General features: G+C 42.7%; 1 protein-coding gene across 2 annotated transcripts in view; it reads left to right on the top strand.

Annotated features, from left to right (window-relative positions):
* The window catches only part of dscaml1 (Down syndrome cell adhesion molecule like 1), a 107,521-nt gene that overhangs the window by 18,202 nt on the left and 61,340 nt on the right, over nt 1-27,979 (top strand). For both annotated transcript variants that reach the window (XM_030393623.1, XM_030393614.1), the window contains one exon: nt 1,875-2,021. In XM_030393623.1, the coding sequence (XP_030249483.1) occupies nt 1,875-2,021 (147 nt within the window). The remainder of the gene's footprint in view (nt 1-1,874; nt 2,022-27,979) is intronic.

Here is a 27,979-nt window from a genome sequence, read left to right as displayed (position 1 = left end):
CAACGCGGCCCTGTGTCAACCCTCCTTAAGATCATAGTGCAACTTCAAATCTGGAGCTGAGGAGAGAAATGCTGGCTTAATGTGGTTCAACAAAACACCAGACAAGTTTGTTTACTCGGGCCTGCCCCTGATTTTAACACGGGTGAAACAGGCCAGAAGGATGTCAACTGTACACTGTCAACATACGTAGTGAAGAAGAGTGAACTGTTACTTTTATACAGTGCTTAAACAATTGGTCAATTAGTTCTCATCTCTGGGTCCTGGACTGTTGTTCAGAGAAAACAACAATATGAAGATGTCACCTTGGGCTCTGGGAAGTTTATCGAAGTGTTACATTCATTTTGCTGAGGTATCCTCACAACCAGTGGTTTGGTATTCTACAGGCCTATACTGACAATCATCATTTTGTTCTACGTCTTCATCATTTCAATTTATTAGAGTTTTGGATTGATGATCTGATAAAAAAAAAACACAAGTTGAACACTTAAAGGAAAAGTTCACAAAAAATGAACATTCAGTCATTATGTCCTGCTGATGGAAAGTAGGAGGAAGTTGTCTTAGTCCACAAAACATTTCTGGAGCTTCACAGCAAAACAGCGCTGCAGCATTATCCTTAACAACCAAAGTAGATGGGGACTAAAAACTATGGAAAAATATACATAGATTGCCTCAATACAGATTATCCAGAGTAATCCAAGTCTCTGGAAGGCTTGAGATCCCAAGTGGATATAAAAAGACACCCTTTTTTGAGCTTTGATTGTCACTGTAGCTGCCTAGCCTCAAGCATTAGCGAGCACCCAATCTAAAGTGGGTGCACTAGCTAACCCTAGCAAAGTCTTTTCACATCAATTTGGATCACAGGACTTCCTGAGACTTGAATTAAGCTAGGTGATCTGTATGGAGCATTTGTTTTCAGTTGTTTTAATGTTTTCAAACATGTCCCCAGCTACTTCAGTTGTTTAGAAGAGTGCTACAATGCTGTTTTTTTTCTGTGAAGCTCAAGAAATGTTTTGTGGACATATGAACTAAACTTCACCTGACTGTTTATCAGCATGCAGGTGAGCACTGAGTGAATTTTCCTTTTGGGTGATTTTTTTCCTTTAAAGGCTGTCCGCACCAGTAATAACTGCAACTGTTGCTATAAATAGACAGCAACTCCACACCACAACTACAGGAACAACGACAGTGAAGAACGATATTAGTTGGCTTCACTTTTGAAGCGATTTGATGAGCGAAACAAGCATCGACAGGATCAAAATCCAGCTGAATTTACAGGACGTCAGGTTCACAACACAAATGCCTTTATAATGTAATGATAGGCTGCAAATTACACTTACTGTAAAAACATTATTTTACACCAGAGGTATTGCCGAACAGTCTTTGGTGGAGGCTGATGAGGTCTCTTCAGTGTGTTTTGTCCTTACTGATGTCCCCTTTGTTGATCGCCAGGGTCATAGGTGTTGACTCTTGTGAGTGTTTGAATATTGTGACCCATATCCAGTATCAGGTCATCAATACTCATTTTGATTAGCAGCCAACACAGCTGGAGGGCGCAGTGTGTATTTGGCGTGCATCAGTGTGGATGCTAACATTGTTATCTTTAAAGTGTGGTGGGCCCCTTTAATCTTGGACTCCTGGGAACTGTGAGGCACATTTTTAACTATTTTGTGGCATTCTCTAACCAACTTATCAATATTCAGCCCCAATTTTATCTCTAAACAAATTAATTTTCCCGTTTCACATTCAACGTCATGCCATAGGTTAAAACAAAAGTCAATGGTTTGTTGAGCATTATTCTCCCTCTCCGAGTTCTCCATCATCACCAACCATTATCCTTCATTTGACTAACCTCAGCTCTTTTCTCCACACACCAGTGTTCAGGGAGCCCTACACTGTCCGTGTGGCCGACCAGCGCTCCATGCGGGGTAATGTCGCCGTGTTCAAGTGCCTCATCCCCTCAGCCGTCCAGGAGTACGTCAGCGTGGTGTCCTGGGAGAAAGACACCGTCTCCATCGTCCCAGGTAGGAAAATTCAACCAAAGACAGTCAGATAGTCTACAGACAAAACCAGCCACACAGCCACCTTTTGTCACTGTCCAAATGTGCCTCTCCCGCTTACACATACCGTCAATGCAAACTCCATTCGTTTAAACACGTGGGTTGTATTTGGCTGGGTGCGTGCTCGCTGTGTTTGATCAGGTTGTGGATGATAATGGAAAGCAAATGATCTCATGTCATCCCAATATGTCAATGGACTGGAGAGCATTTGCCCTCAGAGAGATGAGAAATCTCTCCTGTTATTTTTAGACTGAATAAATCCCCCAAATGAAAAGCCACCTACATGCCAAAAAAAAAAAAAAGATGTGATTTTCTTTCAGATTTTATTGTGGTGAAGATTTTCTCCTCGTTTGCTGTGTTTGTAACTGTTGACAGCTCTTAATCGATACTAATCAATTCAATTGTGTCACTGACATCCCCTGTTTTGTCAGGGAGAGAAGATGGAGGAAGGCTTAAAAGAAATGGTCCAATCATTCAAAAAGAAGTCTGATGAAATGGCCTTTCCCTGGCTCCTCACTCACTGGCTGACACTGCTGTGGTTAATAGCTGCGTTACAGGGATAAATCAGACATTAGTAGACATGTGGTGTGTGTGTGTGTGTGTGTGTGTGTGTGTGTGTGTGTGTGTGTGTGTGTGTGTGTGTGTGTGTGTGTGTGTGTGTGTGTGTGTGTGTGTGTTAGAAAAGGACAGAGGGGTGTGTGTGTGTGCGTGGGCTCAGGGAATCTAATTCGATGAGTGATAGATCTGTTTAGCTGCTCATCACAGTCACCCAAAAGAGAGCAGCCACACCTCTAGGGCTGAGCTGTGTCTGGAGTCTGTTCTCTCTGCCTCGTCTCATCCTCTATACAAACACTCTGATGTTTGACTGAAGAATGATATTGTCAGTTTGAAAGCCACCTACATGCCGCTGTATGTGGTGTCTATGTGCACTGTGTGTGTGTGTGTGTGCGTGTGTGCAGGCTCGTGCGGTGCAGTGTTAACATTTGCTCCGTGGAGCAATGGCAAATTGCAGGGTGTCAGATGAGACTGTTTAGGTCAGATGATACGTATTGCTCCCTCTGCCCCTTATCTGGCTCTATGATACCGAGCACCCCTTTCATCCCTCTCAACAGTGTGTGTACAGAGGTGCGTGTGTTTGCGTGCCTCTTTGTATAGCTCTGTCCTTCACACGGGAGCACTCATTGATCCAGTACAGCTGTAGTGTGTGTGTGTGTGTGTGTGTGTGTGTGTGGCCTGAGGGGGGTTTCCAGTCTGGATCGATAAAGCTTGCTGTTGGATTCCCCTCTCTCTTGTCACAGATCCCTCCATGTGAGAGTGGGCCAGTGTGTTTGACGGCAAAACATGCACATATGAACAAGCAAGAGCATGTACACACACACACACACACACACACACACACACACATTCACACGAGCAAGTTCCTGTGGCTAAACTGGTCAGGAGAAGTCGTCCATATGCTGGAATAGAAAAGCAGAAAAACTATGATTTCCCCACAGAATGACTGACCATCATACAGAACAGTATGTTGTATGTTTACAGAATATTCTTACGCTTCTCTAGATTCTTATTATATTCAGGTGTTCAGGAATTTACTGTGTGATACATAATGTTCTTGGAGCGATAACGATTTGACTTGTTGGTTAATCAACTTTCACCTAGCTATTTTGATGATAAGTTAATGATGATAATGAGTTAGTTATTTTTCAAGCAAAGACACCAAATATTTGCTCATTCCAGCTGCTTCAAAATGACAATTTGATGCTCATCTCTATTTTATATCGGCATTTATATTTGTCCGATATGGGCCGATATGAAAACTTTTGGTTTTAAAGAACATAATGCAGAAAAACATGCTTATGGTGATTTAAAATCATTACCTTTCCCTCATTTTCTCATTTTAGACAATAGTATATTGTTGATATGTAAATTATTGTCAAAACTGTTTAACAATATCGATATTACTCCTTAATATCAGTATCCGCATCACCTCCAAAAATTGCATATCGAACAGGCTGGTGTGGACATTTTGTCTTGTTTGAGATTTTATTTACAAAATGATTAACCGATTCATCCAGAAAATATTTGTGAGGTTATTAGATAATGAATATTATAATCCTACATTTCACTCTCTGACTTTGGGTTTGTAAAGGTTGGAGAGCTTTGTTGTTTTCCATGTTTTTCCCTCTCTCTCCTTCTTTCTCTCTCCAGGCCTGATGAATAGGTCTTATTAGTGACACAGTGCTCCTCTTCTTCTTTCTGTCCATCTTTGGCTCGTAGCCTCCTCTCATCTCTCTCCCTCCCTGGTACAGACTGGTGGCCTGTGTCAGCATCACGGGCCACACACACGCACACACACACACACACACACACACACACACACACACACACACACACACACAGAGCACATGTGCGCCTCTCCCACCCGACTCCACTCCACCACGCACACCTCATCCATCCATCCATCCACTCCATCTATCAGCTCCTGGTGGCATGTACAGCTTTCTGTCTTTTCGATAGCACTCGAGATGCTCTAGTGGCTTGCCATTTATTAAGGACAGTGTATGCCGAGGTATTGGCTTGACAGGATGACACATGTCACACAGACGGCCGTGTTGGTCAATAAAGCGGAGTTTGAATGGGCTTTGATGAAGAGGCAGGAGGGTGTTTGCTGACAGCTGGCCTCACTGCGAGACGACCCTGCCTGGGTGTCGTGTCACTATTTGACAGCCAAATCTGTTTGCGTTGAGGCCCGTTCATGGAGCAGTGTGTGTGTCTGTGTGTGTGTGTGTTGGGGGGGGGGAGTAGACAGATAGATAGACAGGCAGACAGTCAAACAGAGGAGGGCTTTGTGTGTTGACTGGGTATCCTGGTTTTTACTCCCCTGTCATCCCTCCCCTTCTCCTGCTATCTCTCTATCTAGCCACATCTCTCCCTCTAATTGATGGTTTGCTGGTGTTGCCGTTGGTTAGAAAATTAGCATTTGTTTGCTTGTCAGTTAAGGAACTGAAAGAGAACGCACTGCCGATGTGTACGAAGGAACTTCATCTGTGTGTGTGTGTGTGTGTGTGTGTGCGTACGTGCTTGCGTGTGTGTCACTTTGCTAGTATCCATCTCCTCCTCCAGTTGGAGCTTAAAACAGTGTGAGTTTTATCTGGTCACCATGGTAACGGGTGCGAACCGGCGGGCGGAATAAGGAAGGTGTGAGGACGCATCGCTGCCTGATTTTTATTAGTGCATCACCACGGCTCAGCTCTGCCACACACTCGTGCGCTCACACAAACAGACAAACACGCACAAACACACACACACATGAACACAAACAGACACACACACACAAACACAAACAGACACAGGACATAGCTGCATATTCCCGTGCAGGTAGCTGAGATGTATATGTCGTCACTGTCAGGAGAATGACTTCCATCTCCAAATGTGGAGATAAACCTTTGTAAACTCTTTCTTTCTTTCTTTCTTTCTTTTTTTCTTTTTCTTTCTTTCTTTCTTTCTTTCTTTCTTTCTTTCTTTCTTTCTTTCCTTCTCGATTGATTGATCGATTCCTTTTTTAATTTTTTTATTACTTTATTTCTTCTTTCTTGATTGATTGATTGATTGATTGATTTTTTTCTTTCTTTTTTCTCTCTTTCTTCTTTCTTTCTTTCTTAGTTTCTTTCTTTCTTTCTTGATTTTTTTCAGTCTTTCTTTCTCTCCCTCTCTCCCTCTTTCTGTTCTCTCTCTCTCCTTCTCTCTCTCTCTTTTATAAGTTGTAAATTTCATGGTGCATGGTCCTGCCATATTAGAGCGAGGTAAGCAGGTAAATTGTCATGACCGATGTATCTGCAGTTATTGTCTCATTGCATCGTATAACCATTACAAAGTTCTATATTTAGGGTTTGTGTAAGCTGATATATATATATATATATATATATATATATATATATATATATATATATATATATATATATATATATATATATATATATATATATAGGGTTATATATAGGCTAACCCTAACCCCTAACCCTAACCCTATATATATCAGCTTACACAACAACATATATTACTGGATTTTTCTAAATTCTTAAATATCCGTAATGTTATTGGACTCGAGTATATGTTCGTCTATAATGCACATAGGCATAATCTTCAGTGTCTGAAGATATTCACAGGCCTCTTCATGAGTTTGTGCAATGTGTATTCAGTTCAGTCTCATGGGAGTGTAAAAGGATAACATGACTTATGACTAACACATGATAGAAATATACAGCTGGTCTTTACAGCCCGTGTTGTTTTGTCTCACGTGGAAATGAATGAAGACTGTAAAATGTCACACACAGTGACATTAGATACAGTTTTCCCCCTCGGTCACAAATACCATGCTTATGTGAATTAAATTACACACTTTGAATGCATTAAACTGGTGACAGCTGAGTAGTATGCCTCATTAAATGTTAAAGAAGATATTGACAGCGCGAGTCATCTCACTGTAATAAAAACAGGCCGGGCAATATATGTCTCTCTCAACCCAACCTAGCTGTTCCATTTTAAACAATCTGCTTCTGCTTTAAGACAAAAAGATGAGATTAATACTAATCCTGACTTGTTCCAAAGTTCCTGTGGATTCATCGAGTCGCTGATTGGTTGATTTAGTTGGAGAGAGGCGGAGGGAGGGAGAGTATTGAGGGTGAAGAGGGTGTGGAAAAGTGTGACGTCTGTGTTTTTGCATCCATTGATTGAGGTTGTTTAATCCCCACTTCTCTTTCACACTCTCTCTCTCTCTCTGTCTCTCTCTGTCTCTCTCTCTCTCTCTCTCTCTGTGAAGTGTAGCGTCACCACAGCTGCTGCAGCTTCTGTCCCAGTCTCCATTTTGTGGCCACTCTGCAGAGGCCCTACTCTCTTTCTCTCTCTCTCTATCCACTCTTACTTTATCCCTCTCACCCCTTTTCCTATTCTGGAGGCACTTATTAGGGAAGTGACAAAGCATCGTCTTTTTTTTCCTTCAACTCCATCAACGCTGGAAGTGAACAACAGATAGGCGCAAAATGGCAGAATCGGCAGGAAAATAAAAGACAAAGTGGCACAAAAGCATGACATGCTGAATTATGCAGATGGTAGAGTGGGCATAGGACGGAGGGGATGATGGAATGAGGCTGGTAGGTATATGAGGATGGGAAGATGGACAAAGAGAGATGTGTGTGCGCTCTGTTTTTCTTGCTGTCCCCAGCACCCCAGGGAGGATGAGGAGGCCTCTAAAGCCGCTGTGTCCTGCCATTAAAGATGCATCTGACAAGTGCCTAATGCCCCCACTAGTACACCCACCCACCTACCCTCCCATCTGACCACCCTCTCTCCTCTATCTCTCTCTCTCCTTTAGACTTACTTTATTCATCCCTGTTCTGACCATTAACCATAACCCACATCATCGTGCGCATCTATGTGTTTGTCTTTAGGATGGTGGCAGTTTGTACAGAGTGACTGGTGGAGGATGGGGGTTGAGGGGGGGGGGGGATACAGGGTAGCTGAGGAGGGGAAATAGGTGGTGTTTACTTATTGATGTGTGTTTATGGGCTGCGGTGTGCATGTGCGTGTGTGTGTGTGTGAACCTGGCAGTGATTCGTGTTAGGTTGGGTTATTTATTCAGCACTCGTGTTTGGATGTTTTACAGAGAGAACAGGTGCAGAGCAACTCTGAGCGCGCTCTGTTTGAGCGGACCGTGTGTGTGTGTGTGTGTGTGTGTGTGTGTGTGTGTGTGTGTGTGTGTGTGTGTGTGTGTGTTAGTGAGACAGAGAGATAGAGAGAAAAAGAGAGAGAGAGAGAGTGTGACACACAGGGGCATTCACTGCTATCCAAGCGCTGATAGGGCTGCAGTGTATCTGTGTGGTTGACATGATTTGCATGTTGAAGGGAAACAATGATTTAGAGATAGATAGATAGATAGATAGATAGATAGATAGATAGATAGATAGATGGTGTACATGCAAAGGAACATGGATGGTCTGTGTAGAGATTGTAATGGCGGGAGAGATGGAGGGAGATTGAAGGAGGGAGGGAGGGAGGTAGGAAGTGAGAGAGGGTTGTGCACGAGGAGAATTTCAATGGCACTCCAATCATGCAGGCAGTCTCGTTAGCCCAGGGAACATTTGCATAGCGCTTCGGCGAATTCATTTGGCCTTACTCAGAGAAGATGGCTCCCTTTTCCTCTCTGCTAGTTAGTTATTCATTAACCGCACACAGCCAAGGTGCGCGTGGCTACACGCCTGTGGAACGTTTCCTGTTTGTTTCCGACCTGAAGGCCGACATGCTTTTAATTTTATACCTGTATGCGTCCTCTGTTTGTGCATGAGATCACCGCGCGCCATGTTTGCAGCAGCACGGCGGGCATGTCCGCATCTTTCTGACTGAATGAACCGACCGCCTCGTCTCATATCCTCCTGCATGTATACTTACAATGGTAGTGTAAGTTCATGCCAGCAGACGGAATCGCTGTCGGGTGTTTTGCCAAATGCGGAACCGACGTCACGGCATTACTCATCAGCCACCGTGATCTCCTCGCCAACACCCTCTTCCTCAAACAGTGATGCTGTGAATCAACTTTGTGTATCACTGCTGCATTCCTCCTCCTCCTCCTCCTCGCCTCCTCCTTCAGGCCGAGGAGCTAATTAGGGAAAAAAAAAAACACATGGTGGGGGTTCAGATAATCAGATCTATACTTGAGGCCATCACTAATGGGGATCACGACTTTGCCTTAAAAAGCACGTCACATGTAGGGCGGGGTAAGGGTGTATGTGTGTGTCATGGGTGGGGTGGTGGGTGGTGGTGTGTTTGGGGAAGAGGGTAGTGTCAGCGAGGAAGCACAGGCAGTAAGTGAAGATGACACACATAATGAAGAATACAGTGGATGTGTTATTCTAATTATCCCACTGACACCACCCGCCATCTAATGTTGTTTGACAGTGCACCAACAACCATGGTGGAGAAGTGAGTGTATGTGTGTGTGTGTGTGTGTGTGTGTGTGTGTGTGTGTGTGTGTGTGTGTGTGCGTGTCTGCATGTATATAAATTTGCTGGAGTCTGAGAGAGTTTGTCACATCCACCCAAGCTAACCTGGGAATGTGTTCAGTGTGACCTTTCCTAAAGTTAGGTTTGTTCTGTTGGTCAGTTGAAGTAGACAAAAAAAAGGATTCACAGGCCAAAAATGAGTCAGTGCTTCACTCTATTAAAAGTTTGTTTGACAAAATGTGCAGTGGTTATATCTTTAAATAACTGAATTGTGTTATACGACATCAGCTTTAATTGGCAAGTATTTCTGCCGTGCTGGGCAGCGTTTCATTCTTTTGCGGGAAAATTAAAGAACGAAACAGGACAAGTTTCCCCTCATAAAACCTCTGCAGAGCTAATTTAATGCTTTAAATCTTACATTCATGTTGACTAGCCTGCAGTCTTTTACTTCATTACCTTTCTTGTTGCACTACCAAACGCAAAGTGAACACATTTGGTAAAAAATAAAAATAAAAAGGTCACCTGCACATGCTACCTTTAAACATTTGATATTTAATCAATTACATCAGGAGTCTTTAATGTTTGTCTGGTCAAGGACCACTTAGCTGAGAAATGGAGCAGGGACCCTTTATTGAATATATTTTACAAAACTCTGTTGTATAATAAACTTGACCTACTGCAACGTGCAGGTTTCAGGATATTTATTTGCCATTCATATTTTAAAATGATATTGTATTTAAAAGTACGTTTAAGTCTATATGTGTATCGTCAGTGATCACAGAAAAAAAAAAAACATCTGTTTCTGACCCCAAATTTAAGAGGTAGGGAGGGAGATTCTGGAGAAAGATTTTTTTGTTGAGTCTCATCCGGCTGGTTGTCAATTGCCAACGCTTTGGGTCGTTGATTGGCCTGATATTCAAATCCAAAGCATCCTCATTTGATGACCTGGGAATAAGACTCAAAAATCAACGACCTTTCTCCAGAATCACCTTCCCTACCTATCAGAGACTTATTCATAGACGTGGTTTATTAGAGCTTGGAGCACTGAGTTGGCTCATGTGTCATCGGGCCAGGCAAACATGTCTAACATTTCAACATGAACGTGTTTAAAAGAAACATAAGGAAAGGAAGCAATCCAGCGTTTGTGTTTGCACGTGCATATTTTGTGTTTTTAGCAGTGTGGTGGGGGCAGGGCAATATGAGAGATATCCTGTTCAGACACATCCCCTCTGGAGCTGACTTAATGACCCGTGACCTGAAGATGTACATGCTAGGGAAGGGGAGGGCACAGCCTGGGAGGGACAGAAGGGGAGGAGCAGGGAGGAGGAAGGCAGTGGGTTGAAGAAAGCTGGGGAACAAAATGGATGAAAACTGCAGCAAATAAGGCTGAATGAGAGATGCAAATGTGTCCTGTGTGACGCATCGGTCTCTCTCACTTTTTCCTCGCCGGGATGTGTCCTGACTTGACCGAAGTGGAATCCGTCAGCTGTAGGGACTCCTCCTCTTTACCTCTCTGCGTCTCCGCTCGCTTTTTTCCTTATTCATTTCTGTCATCAGGGCTCATAGATCACGGCTAATCAAAGACAAGGATGGAGACAGCCGAACGGAGCTCTGACACGCAGCCCACAATGGACACTGGCGGGGGCAGCGCGAGAAAGATAGAGAGCCTCAAAGTGAAAGGAGGACAGGGTGATAGAGGTAGAATAACTAGCGAGGGGAGTGGGCAGAAGACAGGTGAAATAGATTGGCACAATTTACCTGTTCTCCATTTTTTCTCCACTCCCACTCCGTTTTTCTTTCTCCCCCCTTCTGACACTCTCCATCTTTAATGTTCTGATGTTTCAACCCCGTCACGCTCTTTCCCTCCAACCTCACCTAACCTCATTTAAACTGTGTAGCCACCTTGCGCGCGCGTCCCTGTGGATGTGTGCGTGCGTGTGTGTGAGCCCTCGCTGACCTCCCCTGTGAGCAATGGCATCTCTATGCTTTATTAATAGCTAATCAATGGGCTCTCTGGGATGTATGGGATGCCCTGAGGACTCCCACAAGGCATATGCCGGCGTGTCAGCACATACACAATTATTTCCACACACACACACACACACACACACACACACACACACACACACACACATCAATATCCCATAGTAGTCAGCGGAGTGTAACACACGTAAGGGTTATTTTGCCAATAGTGTTTTTTTTTAAAAAGTTTTTCATCATGTTTTTATCTGGCCTACTGCGACAGAACGATGCAAGAAGCTCAGATCCACTTTAGACGGCTTCAGATTTGCTCTCCACGTTCCCTCATTTGGTTTGTTTGCATCATGAACGCACCCTCTCTTTCTCACTTTCCCTCTTACCTCCGCCTCCCAGGGTTCTCTTACTGCCTGACTTGACATTTATTCCTCTCAAGCGCTTATCAGGCCCACCTGACCGCCTCTTGTTTTGCATCATTATTTTCCTTCCCTTTCTGCTATTTTCAGCGTGCCTGCCCTCTTCCTATTCTTCCTTCACCTACTTATTTTCTCCGCGCCGCTCTCACTTTCTCTACCTAAGCTCTTGGTATTTTGAAAGTGTAGTCGGCTTTTCCTTTTTTTTTCTTGGTCTGTTTTGTTCATGTGCATATCCATTGTTTTACAATGCCCAGGGCAATGCAAGTTTTCTGTTCCTCCTCTCTGTCTCGCTGGAGACATTGTTTGAAAACAGCGATGTGAGTTTCAAACATGTCTTCTGAGGAATTCTCAGTCTTTTTTGCTTTTCCTACCCCCCTTTCCCCTCTCGTTCTGAGTCAATCCTCACCGAGCTAATGGCTCACTTCTTACTCACGGTCTGTGCTTCATGATTTTAACATGCTGCGTGAATGTCCCTCCTCGACACATATATGAATACAGCTCATATACACGTGTGATGATATTCTATATTGTTGTTGTTGTTGTCAACAAATCCTATGAAAAGACCAAAACAAGGGATAGCAAGATTGGCAAAAATGTGTTATGTATATCAGATGAAAGATCTTGATGAGCTCTTTCTACGTGTGCACCAGTCAAGTGTTAGTAACCAAAACACCTCACACCGAAATAGTGCAGTTACGTGTATGAAAAATACACTTTGCTCATTAAGAATACTGTCAACCATGGATTATTAAGTATGAATATTTAAGATTAAGTTCAATAAACAAAGTCAGGACAGTGTATGGTCATTTTTGCTTTTAGCTGAGCAGATGTTGGTCAAATGTCACTTAACCCAGTGTTAGCCAGTGTCTCTTTTACAGCCTTTATATAGATCTCAACCTCAAACCCATTACATAAAAATCACAAATGTTCATTTTCTTTAAAAAAATCTCTCAAATAAGATGTGTATTTGTTTGTGATAGCCACAGATTTGGTGCGGTTGAGAGCAGCAGCAGGGAGGTCTATGTGGGATTGACTCGAAAATAAACTGCCAATGTTCATGGTAATGAAGGGAACAAGTTGTCCAGTTCAATGGTGTGAGTCACTGATGTGTTATTAATAGTTTTTGGAGGTCTGTGGCACAAAGGAAAGAGCTGTATCAGGCCTTGGTCTAAACAGAGAACAGTTGTTAGACGGGTCAACTCCACAGTACCTTCCTGACAAGACAAGACTCCAGTACTCCTGGGCCCGTAGCTGTCTGTCTCAGAACCTCTAGTAAAACAAAAACGTAGCTTATTTTTCCATTGATGTAATGATTGGACAAACTAAATATAACATGTTAATCAGCGAACTGGATTATTTTCAGACTAGGTGTTTCCCTGTATCTCCAGGAGCCTGTACTCGTCGGAAAAACAAACATATAGGCCCAAAAAATGAGAGTTTGTTGTTAGGCAGCGATTTCTAGTGGCTCTTGTAATTATTAGAGTGAAGAGTAGTGATATTAAGACTTGCCCAAACCTAACCAAATAGTTTTCCTACCTAAACCTTACCTAACTGCAACTGTACAGAAGGTCAGATATGTGTGGCGCTGGTACGCTGCAAGGGTCACGTCATTTTGGGAAACGCTGACGATCGACCCATTCAATCTTGTAGGTATGAGAACATATAACTTTCCAGTCTTTATGCTATGCAAAGCTAAATGGCTACTGGCTTTAGTTCATGTTTAGCAGATGTATTTGAAAGTAGCATTGATTTTGACTGATTGATCCAACTCGCGTCATGTGTCGATCTATTCCTACACAAGGGATTTCAACAGTATCCATACCTACATCCCACTGCCCTTCGACTAGGACTGTGTGTGTGTGTGTGTTTGTTTTTTTATTGCGTGTGTGTGTGAGTGTGTGTGTGTGTGTGTGAGAGAGAGAGACGGAGAAAATCTTTTTTACATCTGAGCTTAGCTGACTAAGGCTCCCAGAAGACAAAGGAGGGGGAGAGGAGTGTGGGGAAGAGAGAGTATAGACGAAAAAAGAGAATGTAATTTGAATCTCATATACATTTCAGTTGAAAGTCATTCTAGCCTTGATACATTCTCTCTGGAGTCAGCCTCACACACAAACACACAGACACACACACTCCCCCACCCACCCACCCACCCTCATGGACAAAGCTCTTGTGTATGAGCACAGATTGACAGTTGAGTGCTCGCACTACAGCTCATTCATCCTTGTTGACTACGTGTCTGCTGCCAAGTTGAAAATACAATGTATTTCAGATGCAGCCTCTCTGCAAAATAAAATGTTCTGTAATAGCCTTGGTCGCTTGCACACTTAAATCCCCCCTAAATACACCATTAGAAGCTGTGAAATAGAAAGAATATGAAGGAAACACAAACTGTAGGCACTAAACTGATTTGTCTTGCCGCCCTTTCTTCCCTCCAAACATATTCTTCTTTTGTCCCGGGAAACAGAATGCTCCGTCACCACCTTCGCTGAGGAGGAATGCAGCCGTTTTTGAACCAATTTAGTCTTCTAAGTGTTTATCACTTGGACTTAAAAGAATCATGGACATGTCACCACTTGGTTGTAATATGTTTCTTACATGGACGTAACAGTGTTTCCCCCTGATTGTTGGCTTTGAGCTAGCGGATGTACTGCAGGAGAAGAGGGTGGGTTTGGTTTTGTAGAAAAAAAACAAATGATTTATTTGCAGCTTTTATTGCACTTGTATTATCATATTCATGTGTCTCTGCACTGCTTTGTATATTTGTATAGTAATACAGAGCATGCTAGCCAGTTAGCTTAACACCCGGCGAAGGCTAATTTCTGAGCAAATTAACACTGAAAAAAAGTCTTTGCCAACATTAATGTGGTTGAATAAGTACGCTTTATATTTACTGAACAGTGCAAAATGAAATGAACAGAGATAACAGAGTTATTGTGCTACTTAAGGATATAGCAGTACTGTTATTACCTAGCCTACATCGTCAGCAGCTTCTGGACGGATGAGCAGATGGCAGATGATGCATTTTCTTGTAATATTAAGGAACAAAATCATGAGAGTGGCTTTCATGTGATCATTTTGTCCCACTGACATTCAATAATACACACACACACACACACACACATTTTTTGACTCCTGTCCCTCTTTAAACGTCCCCACTCGCCAGCAGCACCCATCTCCAGATTTGCCATTTGTGTGTGTGCGTCTCTCTTTTCCTCTGCATAAACACTGTGCCCTTCTCTTGCAGGCTGACAAGTGAACGCCTTGTTTATTTCTGTTGAGGGGAAAACAGACGGGTATTTATTCCATCGCTCCCCCAACGCCCTATTCTTTCTCTTGCTCTCATCCCCCCGTCTTTCTGACATCTTCAGACAAACACGGAGCCACAGCAGAGCATCGTACAGTAAATGAGCTAATATTTCATCCAGGTGAGGATGTTTGAGTGAGGACAAATGAGGATAAATGACCTTCAGAAGGTTTATTGTAGGTTACGTTGCTGTGTAGCTAACTTAATGTTGTGACAGCTTATATGGATTATATATCGACATGTGACATCATGAAGTCGGAATAACATGTGTATGTATTTGTCCAATAAGGTGGATTCAGTGATCTGTGCCTCTCACTTATATTCGGTCAACTGATTCCAAACGTTTCATGCATCTGTCTCAGTGATTAACTAATTTTACTGTCTTAAGTCACCTGATTTTTCTACTCTTTTGGCATCATCTACATTACGTTATCACACTTTAATTTCAATATAATTTGTCTGTCTCTCTATATAACCACTTACATTCCTTTTTTTTGTTTGGACTGGTGCTGTTTTGAGTTATATGCAATTATGAACTGTAACGTTTGCAATTTCCAAACATAATCGAATACAATCTGATCTGTAAACAACAACACAATATCACTGTTCTCTGAAGTCTGACATGCCAGCATCAGGTTAGCATCTGTTGCCATGGAAACAGCATAAACTATCATCATCATATTTGGTTCCCTCTGCCTTAAACTGAAGCTTCTTCTTCATCTATTGAAAGATATTTAAAAAGGGTTATTTTCAGTTTTATATCATCTAAAGGCAGCGTATTATTAAACAGTTATGAGACTGTCAGAATTTTCTCAGATTTAAAGGATCTCATCGCAACTTGTCAAATACTGATGCTTCAGGTTGGTGGAGTTGGGGAAACCTAAAGCATCAGTACTCGGCAAGTTGGTAAAGAGACTCAACAATCAACTCTTCTTACAAAGGGGAAACACTTGGTGAACCCATGGCACTACCTACTATCACAGTGAGCTAACTTGTCAGGGAGCTATCACAAAGCAGTGCTCATAACCAACCAACCAACCAACCAACCAACCAACCAACCAACCAACCAACCAACCAACCAACCAACCAACCAACCAAACAACCAACCAACCAACCAACCAACCAACCAACCAAATAACGAACCAACAAACCAGCAGCACGCACAAGCTCAAGAGGACCGCCAGTCAAGATTGAAACATAGTGCATTAGCTTTTTTTAAAGTCTAGGGTTAGTCTTTGATGCTTCAAACATTTGGCAATAAACTCAGACAAGCTGAGTTTATGCTTTGTATGTTACCCGAGGGTGTGTTACTTCTCAAAACAAGGGTGAGTACAAGTACACAAGTAGCTGATAGTGAAGTGTTGCTCGACGAGACCAAAACTGTGATGTTGGGTGGACGTTGTTGGGTGGTCTGAAACTCCACTGGGATGATTATGTTGTTCTGTGTCTTCTCAAGTTCTCCATTGTCTTCTCCTTACCAGTGATGCAGCTGTTTGCATTACTTCCACAGCTGTCTTCTCATTGGCTAAACCGACCTATGCAGACCTTTACACAGCTTTTACATTGTTTATGATTGTGGGAACTTTGGGGGAGTCTCTTTCACATCCATGGACATACAGAATCTTGTCCAGTCAGATTTAGTTTATAAACCATTTGAAGAAGACCGTCAGAGGATTGTGCTCTCACAGTTTCAGCTTCAGGCAATCTCTTTTGAAACTTTCATACATCCTCCTTCTTCTTCAGTCTGTGCATCTTGATAAATCTGATACTGATACTGTCAGTTAAATATCTGTAGATGAGTAAAAGTTGATGCCTTACTCTTTCTTTCACCCAATGCCTTGCCCATTGTACTGCTTTTTGTCTGTCTACAATCTGAACAGGAATAAACGGCTACTGGGAATTGATTCTTGGATGCATGGCGTGATGTAGATAAAAGCTTCTTCTGTATAAAATCTGTTGTGCTTAAAAAAAAGTCTGATAATGCTGGTATGGTATGGATAAATCAGAGTAACTGTCTGGACAAGTTTTTAGTCCTGTCTTTTTAAGACCTCACAAGAGTCAGTGGGACCTCATTTGCATCTGGAAGCCTCAGTTTCCATTTTTGATCCTTCTCCACCAATAGGAAGTGACCCAATTTTTCAATAACTTAAATTCCTTGATCCTTGATGAATTCCTATGATCATTATAGTTTCATATAGAGTAGTCACCTCTGTATCACACACATAGTGCACGCACGCGCACGCCCCCCCCCCCCCCCCCACACACACACACACTCTGTGAGAGCCCGGGTGGCAGGTGGAGGGGTGGGTAATTGTGCCATCAGTTGATAACCGGTGGACATGACTGTATGTTTTCCTCTCCAGAAGTCAACAGCGCATAGCAGCGTTCCACTAATAGGGAGAGTGGCTCTGCATATACGCAATGTGTTGCTGTGCAGGAGAGAACCATTCTGCTACTGTCAGTGTCTGCGTGAGTGTGTGTGTGTGCCGATGTGTCCTGATACTGTCTGTGTGCATGAGTTTGTACATTTATGTATGCATGTGCATGGTTGTGTGCCTGCGTACAGATGTGTGTTCGCCCATGCGTGCTTGCACATCCAGCGTGTACACATTTGTACGTGTGACAATAATATTGGGGGTTTGCAGACAGGTAGAAGATGAGAAAGAGGGATAGATTGAGAGAGAGAGAAAAAACACAGATAGGAAGAAGGAGGGTAAGATGGAGTGATGAGAGAGAGATGCAGCATAAAGAAGAAAGAGCAGTTGCCGAGGAGAGGGTGAAAGACAGAGGAGTACTCTCCAGAGGGATGCACATGGGGACCAAAGACACATTCTGCCACCATAAGCATGTTTAAATTTTGAACAGGCACTTAAGAGGGACAGCACAGAAATGCATATTTCTGAAAGAGGTTTCGGAGCAGGCACTTGTGGGTAAAGCAGTGATTTTTTTTGTGTGCGGATGAGAGAGAAAGAGGTGTTTAAAAGAAGGGAGAGAGCAGAGAAAAAGGGGGAGAGAGGAGTTAGAGTGGAGGAAGGGAGGGAAAAGGGAGATGCAGGCTTTCTTAATGGAGGTGTTTTTGCTTCACTAATTTTAGGGCCCATTTAACAGAGTGTGCTCTCCCCTCTCTCTTTCTCCTCTTTCCCACTGTCACTGCCTCCCTCCCTCGCTCCCCATCCTTCCACCTCACCCTCTCGTGTCTTTCCCTACATCTCCAGTTAATTTAATGAAGGGTTGCCCGATTGCTTTTAGCATTAATATTCCAATACCAAGTGATGTAAATAATGAATGCAACCTCCCTCTATTCTCTCTCTCCCTCTCGCTCACTCTCTGGATGATGTTGAGCCCCATCTGTCGTCTCTGCGGTGGCACAGAGCACTCCCCAAGGATGAGAGGGAAAAGTGGGATAAGAGGGCAGAGAGAGAAAAGGAGGGAGAGAGAAAGAGAGAGAGAGAGAGAGGGGAGGGGAGGGTGAGGTAAGGTGTGTCTAGAGGGATAACAGGAGCATGTCTCCCGTTTAGTGTCAACACTGAGATTTTTCTGGTTGTGGGCTTGTTTCTGTCTGAATGAAAGATTTCACCGTACAGCTTTTTGAATTTAGTATCACAGCAAATAATTACAATAAACATTGTGGGCTTTAAGGTCGTCTCACCACCAGCTGCCAAATCAGTGAGACACATGTTTAGAATTTGTTTTTACATCTGGTCCACATATAATGTCTTTTTTATGTTAGAACAACCTCTCCCAACACTGTACGAATGGAGCACAAAAAATGGCCAATCAGTAAATTTTAAGTGACTTGTTTGGTGGTTTAAATTAAATTAATTTGTGTATGTTTTTAAGTAGACTCTAAAATGGTGTGTGTTGAGTCATTTCTGCAGATCTGATCGTTTGTTCTAAACCAAGATTTTGGCCAGCCCTCCTCTGCATCTGATTGGCTATTATTTTCGCTTTCGTTGTTTGGGGTGTTTGAGCTCAGAGCAGCAGAGAGAGTGGAGAGTCGCATCATCGGAAGTTCAAAATGCTGATCGTCACATGAGTCACATCGGACAATACCACAAAGTTCTAAGCGGACAATATAAATGCATGAATACGGAGAGAAAGACGTACAACGTTTTGTAGTTTGTAGTTAACACATGTTTATTGACTGGTTGGTTTATAGTACACGGCTGCTAGTATGTGCAGCTAACTTCCAGGAACTACTGAGAGGCTCCATGATCCACCATTTGCCTTAAAGAAAGAATGGTCCATTGGTGATAACGCGACTCTCTCTACTCAAGGGCTCTGGTTGAGTTGAGGCACGAGGACTGATAATTGGTTAAGGTTATGGTAAGAATATATAGGTAAGCCAATCAGAGTCCTTCTCTGTCCTTGGAAAAAATTAATATCCAGCCTCATATGACAAAGATTCCAACTGTACAGACAGTAGAGGTAAGATCTCTAATAACTCTGGAAAACCTTGAATTTATGCACATTTTTTCAGACAAATTTGCAGCTTTTAACAACCACTTATGCCTTTTTTTGTTGTTACTGCTGCCTCTAAAATTTGACTCGTGCTAGGCCTGAGCACACCTTAAGAATGACCAACCTGGCAAGTTGCCCCCCAGTTTTTTTTTTTTTTTAAAGGTACAAACTGGTTTATGTTGTCTAAACATCAGCTTTCACCTTACACCTCTTTGATTTAGTATCACATTTGATTATAACAGCGAACACTGCAGGCGTTTCAGGGGTTTCATCTGAGAACATTTTTAGTCGTGAGAGAGAGTGAAAGAAGAAGAGATTGTAAGGAAGGGAAGTTGGAGAGCTGGTGTCTGGTTAAGACTGCAGGCCTCTTGCAAACTAGTAATGAGTGGAGCTAATTAATTTAGACTCTGCCAACAGATGGCTAAAGCCACATGGCAGCCGCTAAGGGAGGTACTCCTCTTTCCTCTCACTCTCTCTTTCTCTTTTCCTTTAACTGTCTCCGTCCGTCTCTCTCGCAGCACTCACTGTTAGCCCCTCTGCCTGTGCGCGTCTCCGAAGTTGTCACCGGCAGCCAGAGTATTTGATCGATCTTCAGTGAGCAAAGGCCTCTGGGGTAGACATGGGAGCTCTCAGGCTATTAAACAATTACACACTCTCAAGGTGGTCACCTCAACCTTCAACACAGAGGGAGAGAGAGAGAGAGAGAGAGAGAAAGAGAGAGATGAGTGTGTGTGTGTGTGTGTGTGTGTGTGTGTGTGTGTGTGTGTGTGTGTGTGTGTGTGGGTTTTCCAGGTATGTGTTTGTTCCTGCAGGTAGAGGAGACTGGACGGAAGGATAAGGAAAAGGCAGATGGAGAAATGGTGGAAAGGGGTTTCGGTATTAATGGCTACATTTGTCTGCGGCTTCGTTCGCTCGTGTAAACACCGCTCCAACATCATATTGTGACCCCCCCTCACACAAATGCACACACAAATGCACACACACACACACAAACACAAACCCAGCCACTAACCACTTAAATCTCTTTCTCTTGCAATGCTGCCACACACACACAGAAGCCACACTACAACCACTCTGGTGTTTCTGCAACCAAAGCCATTTCTGAGGAGTTTCCCTGAGTACTTGAGCGGGAAAACACATTAAAGTTTAACTGGCGGAGGAGAGAAAGGAAGAAGGAATGGAAGAAAGGGGGACATCAGAGTACTGTCGCACACGCTATTCTCCCCCTCCAATACTCCCAGTCTGAAATCTGTACTAGTTTTTTCTTTCTTTCCTGGCTAAATGGGAAAGGTTAAAGGATGTAGGAGACATGCGAGGCTGAAGGGGGGGGGGGGCGGATTGAATTAGTGGAGAGCAATCAGGTATCGGAAAGAATATTGATATTCAGTAATAAGTCCATCACACCACTGATGCATCACTCTATTGTAAATTTCACACCACTGAGTACAATGACCAGCTGACAACTATATCAATATGATTTTTCATTGAAAAGGGATCAACGGCCTACTGTACAACACTGAATCAATGCGAGTAGTAAAAAATGACACGCCTTTATTCCACCAATCTTCCCCCCCTCTGTAGTGGATTTCCCCTTTCCTGCCAAATAACTAATGTCAAAGGGTGCAGAAACAAAAACAGATGAAAAAAATGGAGTAAGGGAACAGAGAGAGACAGAAAGGGGGGGGAGAGAGTGAGGGACAGATGGGGGAGCTGGCAAGCACGTGGCACACTTTGCATGGCAGTGTGTGTATGCGTGTGACACACAATAGTGGTAATTATCTTAGCCGTTGAGTGCACAGAGGGCTTGGCAGTATAGGGTATGATGAGGGGATGGTGGGGGGGGCAGTCAAACAGTAATATAATCATAGTCCTTTGTGTGAGCAAGAGCAGAGGGCAGCTCAGTGTCAGCTGTTATTGAGTGCTTATCCCCTAACGGCCTCCCCTACACACAAACACACACAAACACACACACAATGTATAGCCATGTCCATAAAATTGCGCTATTCATACGTCCATGCTCAGCCACTTTCACACGTCAGCTCCCTGCAAATCCATCAGTCACAGCCGAACAATGTGCTTTATTTAAACCAAACATTTTGCCTAATCTGACATGCAATGAAGTGTTCCTGCAGGTGACAGTTTGCTCTGCTAATACAAAGCCAAATCACTATAGCAACGATTGTTAATGTGAGCATTGTCTTAACTACAAGCAGACAAAAACTTTGTTCATTCATCAATTGTTCCTCTGTTACCTAATGGACACCTGATATTACTACTGTTTGTGTAGAAGCCAACATCTCTGATGCATGTGTGCACGTGTGTGTGTATGTTTTCTTGCATCAGTGACGTTTTGGGGACATGCATCACAAAGTTACATTACATGGACCATTTCCCATGTGTGGACATACGACTGGACCCCACAAAGAAGTAGCTTTTGGTTAAGACAAGGATCGCATTCAGGTATGTAGTTATGTTCAAGGTTAGGGTACGATTCCCCGGTTATCATTATAGTCTGTGTTTATTAGCCTGGTTCTTCAAATCCACTATTCAATTTGACTTTAAGTCATGATTTTAGGCTCATGATGCGATTCAGTTTTCGATTTAAACAGCAAACAACAACATCTGCCCCACTGTCAAAGTTAGCTCAAATACCAGTCAGCTGATTGTTTTTCTTGCTAGGCAACTGAGCTGTATTGTCCTTTGTTGTCTTGTTCTTTTCCTTCGGACGTTCATAAGTAGGCAGGGGTGGGGTAAAGAAAATATTGGGAGAATCGCCAATCCTGCTTTTGCTTTCGAAAATCCAACTTATTACCTTTAAACATGCATTCAGATTGAACACCTAGTCAGCTTTCTGCCTTGTGTTATTCGAATTCGGTCACAGGGGTGTTTTTGCAGTCCACGTTTGTTTGTCCAATACAGACAATGATCGTACTGACTGCTGAGACATTAGCTGTATCTAGCTAGCAATGTGCTCAGTCATTGTATGTGTTTGGTGTATGGCTGTGAGTGTCCCTCCCTGTGTCTCTTCTTTTTCTTCTGATGTGGGGTCGAAGGATCTTTGAATCAGCACAGCTGTAAAGCACAATTCAAAAATATTCAATTCACCGAGACATGCTTTTACCTAATTTGGCGCTGCATGCCTGGAATGAAGTGGTGTCCGTCTGGTACCCTTGGTTACAATCAAGTAACCTCTAAAAATCACTTTGTGTTCCGACTCAACAGCTCTATAGGAATTTTATCTATTTTATATAATTTTAAATGGAATTATTTTACTTTTTGGATTGTTGATTGGACAAAAGAGGCAATTTCATCACCTTGGGCTCTGGGAACTTGCAATGGGCACTCATCTGCACAAAATCTGAGACTGAATAGACTTTGTTGAATACAAAAAAAGAAAAGTATTACAGATAGTTTAATCTCCTGCATCCATTCTTTTTTCTTTAGACAGTGTATGACAAGAGTCGAGGGACTCACTTGAGCCTTGAACATCAAAGTTAGTGTAGAGAAGGGTTAAGCGCGCTGTGTAGTATGGAAGCTTGTTTAGGACTCATAAATAATTCTATGGCCTGGTCTTTATCCTTCAGCCCTGAGGAAATCCCACAGCTGACCAGGGAAAATGCACAGGACACATCTTAGTCTTGACCTTCAACTGTATACCCACACACAAAACACACTCAAACCTCCTTAGACATCTCTCTTTCAACATTGCCTCTCTCAATCCCTTGACCCTCACTTACTCTTTCTCTCTCTCTCTCTCTCAGCTCTGTGGGGATCGTCTTAGCTTCTACACATCCATGATGATAAATAAATGTTTCGCTTTGTCTCCTCATCAATAATGCAGACTTACTTTAAGTGCTGCTGTGGGGGCTTACATTCTTTGTCTTTTCCACCCTCTGTTATTCCCTCTCTCCATTCTTTCCTCACCTCCATCCCTCCATCAGATAAAGGAGAGGAGGCACAGAGGGGAAACATAGAAAAGCACTCAGAATCTCTTCCAGCCTTTCTGAGCCTACCTGTGGCTGATAGTGAGCCAGTAGCACAGGTTTACCTGAGCAACAGGAGAGAGAAAGGAGGAAGTAGGAAAGACAAGAGATCAAGACAGATTCAAAAAATAGATGAGCCTTACTGATTACACATAGTGAAAAAAACACCTATGCATATATACAAACTTCACTCATTTGCATTATCTCTTAGTTTATAGTACACAAATTCCATAACATCTTCTCTGATTGCTCTGTGATCACAGTAGTGTTGCCGAAGGAGCTTTCCAGGCATCGAAGCTAAATCAATTGTTGTACTCACTGTAAGTTATGCTGTGTAAAAGCATCAGCTGCATGTCTAGAGGGGGACTACACTGTGTTAAATTTTCATACGAGTAGATGATTGGACTGTTAGACTAAAGGCAGGAGTCAAAATAAAAAAAAAACTGAGAGCACAAAGTGAAAGCTTCTGCATAAAGGAATCACCTTGATACTACAATGACACATTTGTATAACGTGCCTCATTGAATACACGTGTGCATACACTTGCGTGCATGTCTAAATTTATCATGCACTCGTGTGTTCATGTGTGTGATTCTGCCACACTCTCAGAGTAAGAGAGAGCATAGTCGTATCTTTTGAAACACAAGAGCTTGTCACTCGAGCATTACCCTGAACAGAGCAAGTCTAGTGTGAGCAACATCATAATAATTATCAAAGGAAAAGAAAAATCAGAACACCAACTTAATTTATGGCGGTAATTTCCGAATGCCCAGCGCCCGCTGCAGTCCTTGTTATTGCTAAGTTCTACTCTTGGTGTGAGCAGTTTGAAGAGACAATACAGTGTAGCGAGACCAACCATAATGAGTTGCTAGTGATGCAACAATGATGTGATCCTGCCCTGATATGTGCTTTTCCCCTGTGCCGCCCACGCCACTTCAGTCATTATACTACCTTAAATGACTTTTGTAACGGTTATTCCAGGCTCAATTGGTGCAAATGTAACCTGTTAACTACTTTTTGCCTCTATGGGGATCAAAAGGTATCTGATTAAAGGTTCAGGTTGTCAGATAGGTCTTTGTTGAGTCTCATTCCCAACTCGTCAAATACTGACACTTTGGGTTGATAGGTCGGGCTGTCCACTGAACCAAAGCGTCTGTATTTGATGAATTGGGAATGAGACTAAACAATCAACTTAATTAAATCTAAATCCATGAATTCAATAACAAGAGGGTGGGAAGGGGAAGAAAGTGTAGCGCTTATCAATTTCAAAATGGAGACATGATCCAAACCATCTTTGGACAGGATAATATCTTAAATGTGTATGTAATTTTATATCACAGCAGCAATGTGAATTGAAATACATTTCATGGTAAATCAATACAAAATTGGTTGGTATAAAAATAACATGTGATGTAGGAATGCGTATTTTTGACAGTTCCATTCTGTAAATTAAGTAGTTAATTAGAACAGCACTCCGTATGTAAAAAACCCAACTCCTGGTTTCATCCTTTTATCCAGAACTGGACTAAAAGTAAATTTTACAGACCAACCAACAATCGGACATGCTGAAAGCACTCTAAAGTGAATTAAATCACATAAACCCATCAGACTGTTTTCATGGAAATAGGAAAAAGCATGGGTGTAAATAATAAAATTAATGATGGCTGAATTCTATTTAGCTGCTTCTATTTCAGGTTCCTGGTTTAATGCATGAAGGCTCACTGTCACACTGTCAGAGCTTTAGTAAGCGTATTAGTAACACCTGCACTCTTCCTGCTCCAAGTCAAAATGTCTGCTGTGAAAAAGGCTTTCATTATCACAAAGCAGCCCACTACTGTACTGTAGGAGCACGCATTGTACTCCCATGCCCTATCAGAATACTGCAGGACAATACTGTACATAGACGTGTGTGTGAGAGTGTGTATCTGCTAAATGTAACCTGACAGTATAAAATGCCTAGAAGAGTGTGTCAGCATTTGGTGAAGCCAAGCGTCAGTATCTGTGTGTCAGTGTGGTCCGTGAGTTTCTGGGTAAGGAGCTGCTGTGTATCTGATGTGATGTGCAGTGTATGCTGTGTGCCACAGCTAAACAGCTGTTCCTGCACAGAGCCGTTGGGCACCTGTGTTAGTGTATGTGCATGTTTGTGTTGTTGTCTGCGTGCGTTTGTGTATACGTGCAAGGGGCAGACTGGCTTGTATCGCTGTCACTCAGTGAGACGGAGAAAGACACTGATGTTGTTTCACACTGACACTTATCTGACTCCACTGTCCTTAACTCCTACCCTGCTCCAGGCAGATATATGTGTTCTTGTGTGTCATACAGTCACATCACATCAAACCATGGCACCAAAACCCTGGCCGAAAGCCCAGTCCTCTCCTCCAGAGTCATTTTTCAGCTCTCTTCCTTCATTCATCCTGTTTCTTTTCGTTTTCTATCTCCCCTAACCCGTCAGCAGTCCGAACACCTCCTTAAATCTGAAAGATTTAGGAGTGGACACAAGTGGTTTTGTTCCTGTTTGTCGTGTGTGTGTAAGGGGTTGGTTGGTTTAATGTGAGTCTGGATCTAGTGTTGCAGTGCAGTGGTTTGGGTTAGGCACACTGTAGGTGAACAACTGGCGACAATTTCATTTTTTATGGGAAGCTGCTCATTTACTGAACAAAGCGTGTCGATCTACCTGTGATGTAGACCGCACTGAATGTCAAATATTCAGTGCTGACATCAAGGAGGCCAAACAAGCTGCAGAAGCGACGACTTTCTGAGTTGTGTATGTCCTGTATGCATGTTGTTGCACAGGCAGGGTGGCACAGTGGGCCTGCGCCTTTAAATCTACCAGGACATTTGAATCATTGAGGTCTATTGATTATTTTAGTAATTAAGTATTCCACAGATTATTCCGCCGATTATTTGAGTGGTTATTGGATAAGAAATAAGTTTCAATTAAATTACTTTTCCTTTATTTAAGAGCAGTAGTAACAAGATGAAATATGATAATGACATGAATGAAGCTGTAGCTTTACCAAATTGACCGGAGCATTTTATCTTTCAGTGGACTCTTATTTTCTTGAGCAAAACTTAGCTAGCTTTAGGGACACAATACCCATCCAGGTAGCCACAACACTGATGTATGTTCTTAGCGAGCCATTACATATAGCCATAATTAATGTATGTTCTTTACTAGCCTTAATTGCAACTAGCAATCACATCGATTTACGCCAAATGTTATTGTGACATTAATGCGCTGTGGAGTGGATGCACAGACTGGATGTTTCTGTTGAGGTGCTGCAGCTTTGAGTAAGTGCTTTTTGGTAAGCTGATTCCATTTTACAATAGACACACTGTTTTTTTTTTTTTCATTTTAACTTGTAGTGACCCCATACCTCGCACATTTTCTGTACTTTTCTCCGTGCTGTCTCTTCTTTTTGCCCCTCGCTACTGTCTTCTCTCTCTTTCTCCTTTATTTTGTGATCCGAGCTTTAGCTCAAGTTCATCTTGCAGTGCATCAACAGCAAATCATTTGCCTCAGTGCTTTTTAGTAATAGAGTTACTTGAGGAATCCTTTCAGTGCTATTTAGGTCTAAAGTAAATGTTAGACTTTACCATTCAGTTTCCTTAACATTTTTTTCTTTTCTTTTTTTGTTTAGAAAAACTACTACTTTAATGCTTTGGTCAAATTGGTCATTTTTCTTTGCTACTTAAAAAAAAGAGTTAAGCAGATCAAAGGTTCACTTATAGATTCAGAGTTTGACAAAGAAGTAATTTACTAGCTTGGTTTTAAACTCAGAATGTAAACAGCTTTGAGAAACACAATCTTGTGCTTGTCAAGTGTATATTTTTTCCACACAGTGGCTGGGTTCAAAGCACTCGCTTGATATTAAGAGATATGATGGCTGCCATATTGCTGCCACATTACTGCCGTGTGTCTTGCCTTGTAGCAGCACAAGACTTAACCCTCAGCAGAGGTTTGTGGGTCATGTGTCTAGTTTGCTTTAGTTGTGATATGACTGTATAATTGTGTTTTTATGGCACCGCTAATGTCATGGAAGTGGAGCCGAAGGAACTCTGATCTATTATGAGAGACAGTCATAAGTAATAATGACTTTGGGCTAAACAGAGGGCTAGTCTTCTGCCCTCCGAGTCAACCTCCTGGCTGTTATTATGAATTGAGTCACACGGAGGGTTTGATTTTTACCTGGAGTGAGCGGCGCTGTACAGAAATATTCTTTATTTTCTGCTCTACTTCTGTTACAAAAATACTGTCTCTGATGTTGTTATGCTCTGAATTCACAGGGTTAGGCCATGGCACGCACACACAAACGCAAGCACGCTCGCGCACACACACACACGCGCGCAGTCAGCAGTCATGTTCTGCCAGCACTCCTTGTAATCCCTCAGACAAATTACAACGTCTTCTCCTCCTCCTCTTTTCTCCTCCTCCACCTCCCTCACTCCACTCTCTGCTTCCAGCTGCAATTGGATTTGGATAAAGATGGCTTTTCCTTTTCTTCTCTATTCTTCCCTGCTTTGGCTAAAGAGGGATTTGCCCGGGGAGATTACGCGCAAACACGCGCGGTCACACACGCGTACTCGCACGCTCGTGGACTGCATCACGCTGTTGACATTGCGTTTTGTGGAAAAAAAAACATCTTCACTAACAAACAAGCCCTCCCCTACCCATCTCCCCTCACTCCCCTCCTGCCTGCACTATAGCGACAAGCTCCATAGCCAGAGGTCACCAACCTCTCTTGCCTTAGCTTGTCTTTCACCGCTTTGCTTCTTCTTCTCTCCC

The sequence above is a fragment of the Sparus aurata genome, chromosome 2 (assembly GCF_900880675.1).
Source record: "Sparus aurata chromosome 2, fSpaAur1.1, whole genome shotgun sequence".
NCBI classification, from domain to species: Eukaryota; Metazoa; Chordata; class Actinopteri; order Spariformes; family Sparidae; genus Sparus; species Sparus aurata.
Note: the sequence above shows the minus strand (reverse complement) of the source record. Positions and strands in the feature narration are given on the sequence as shown.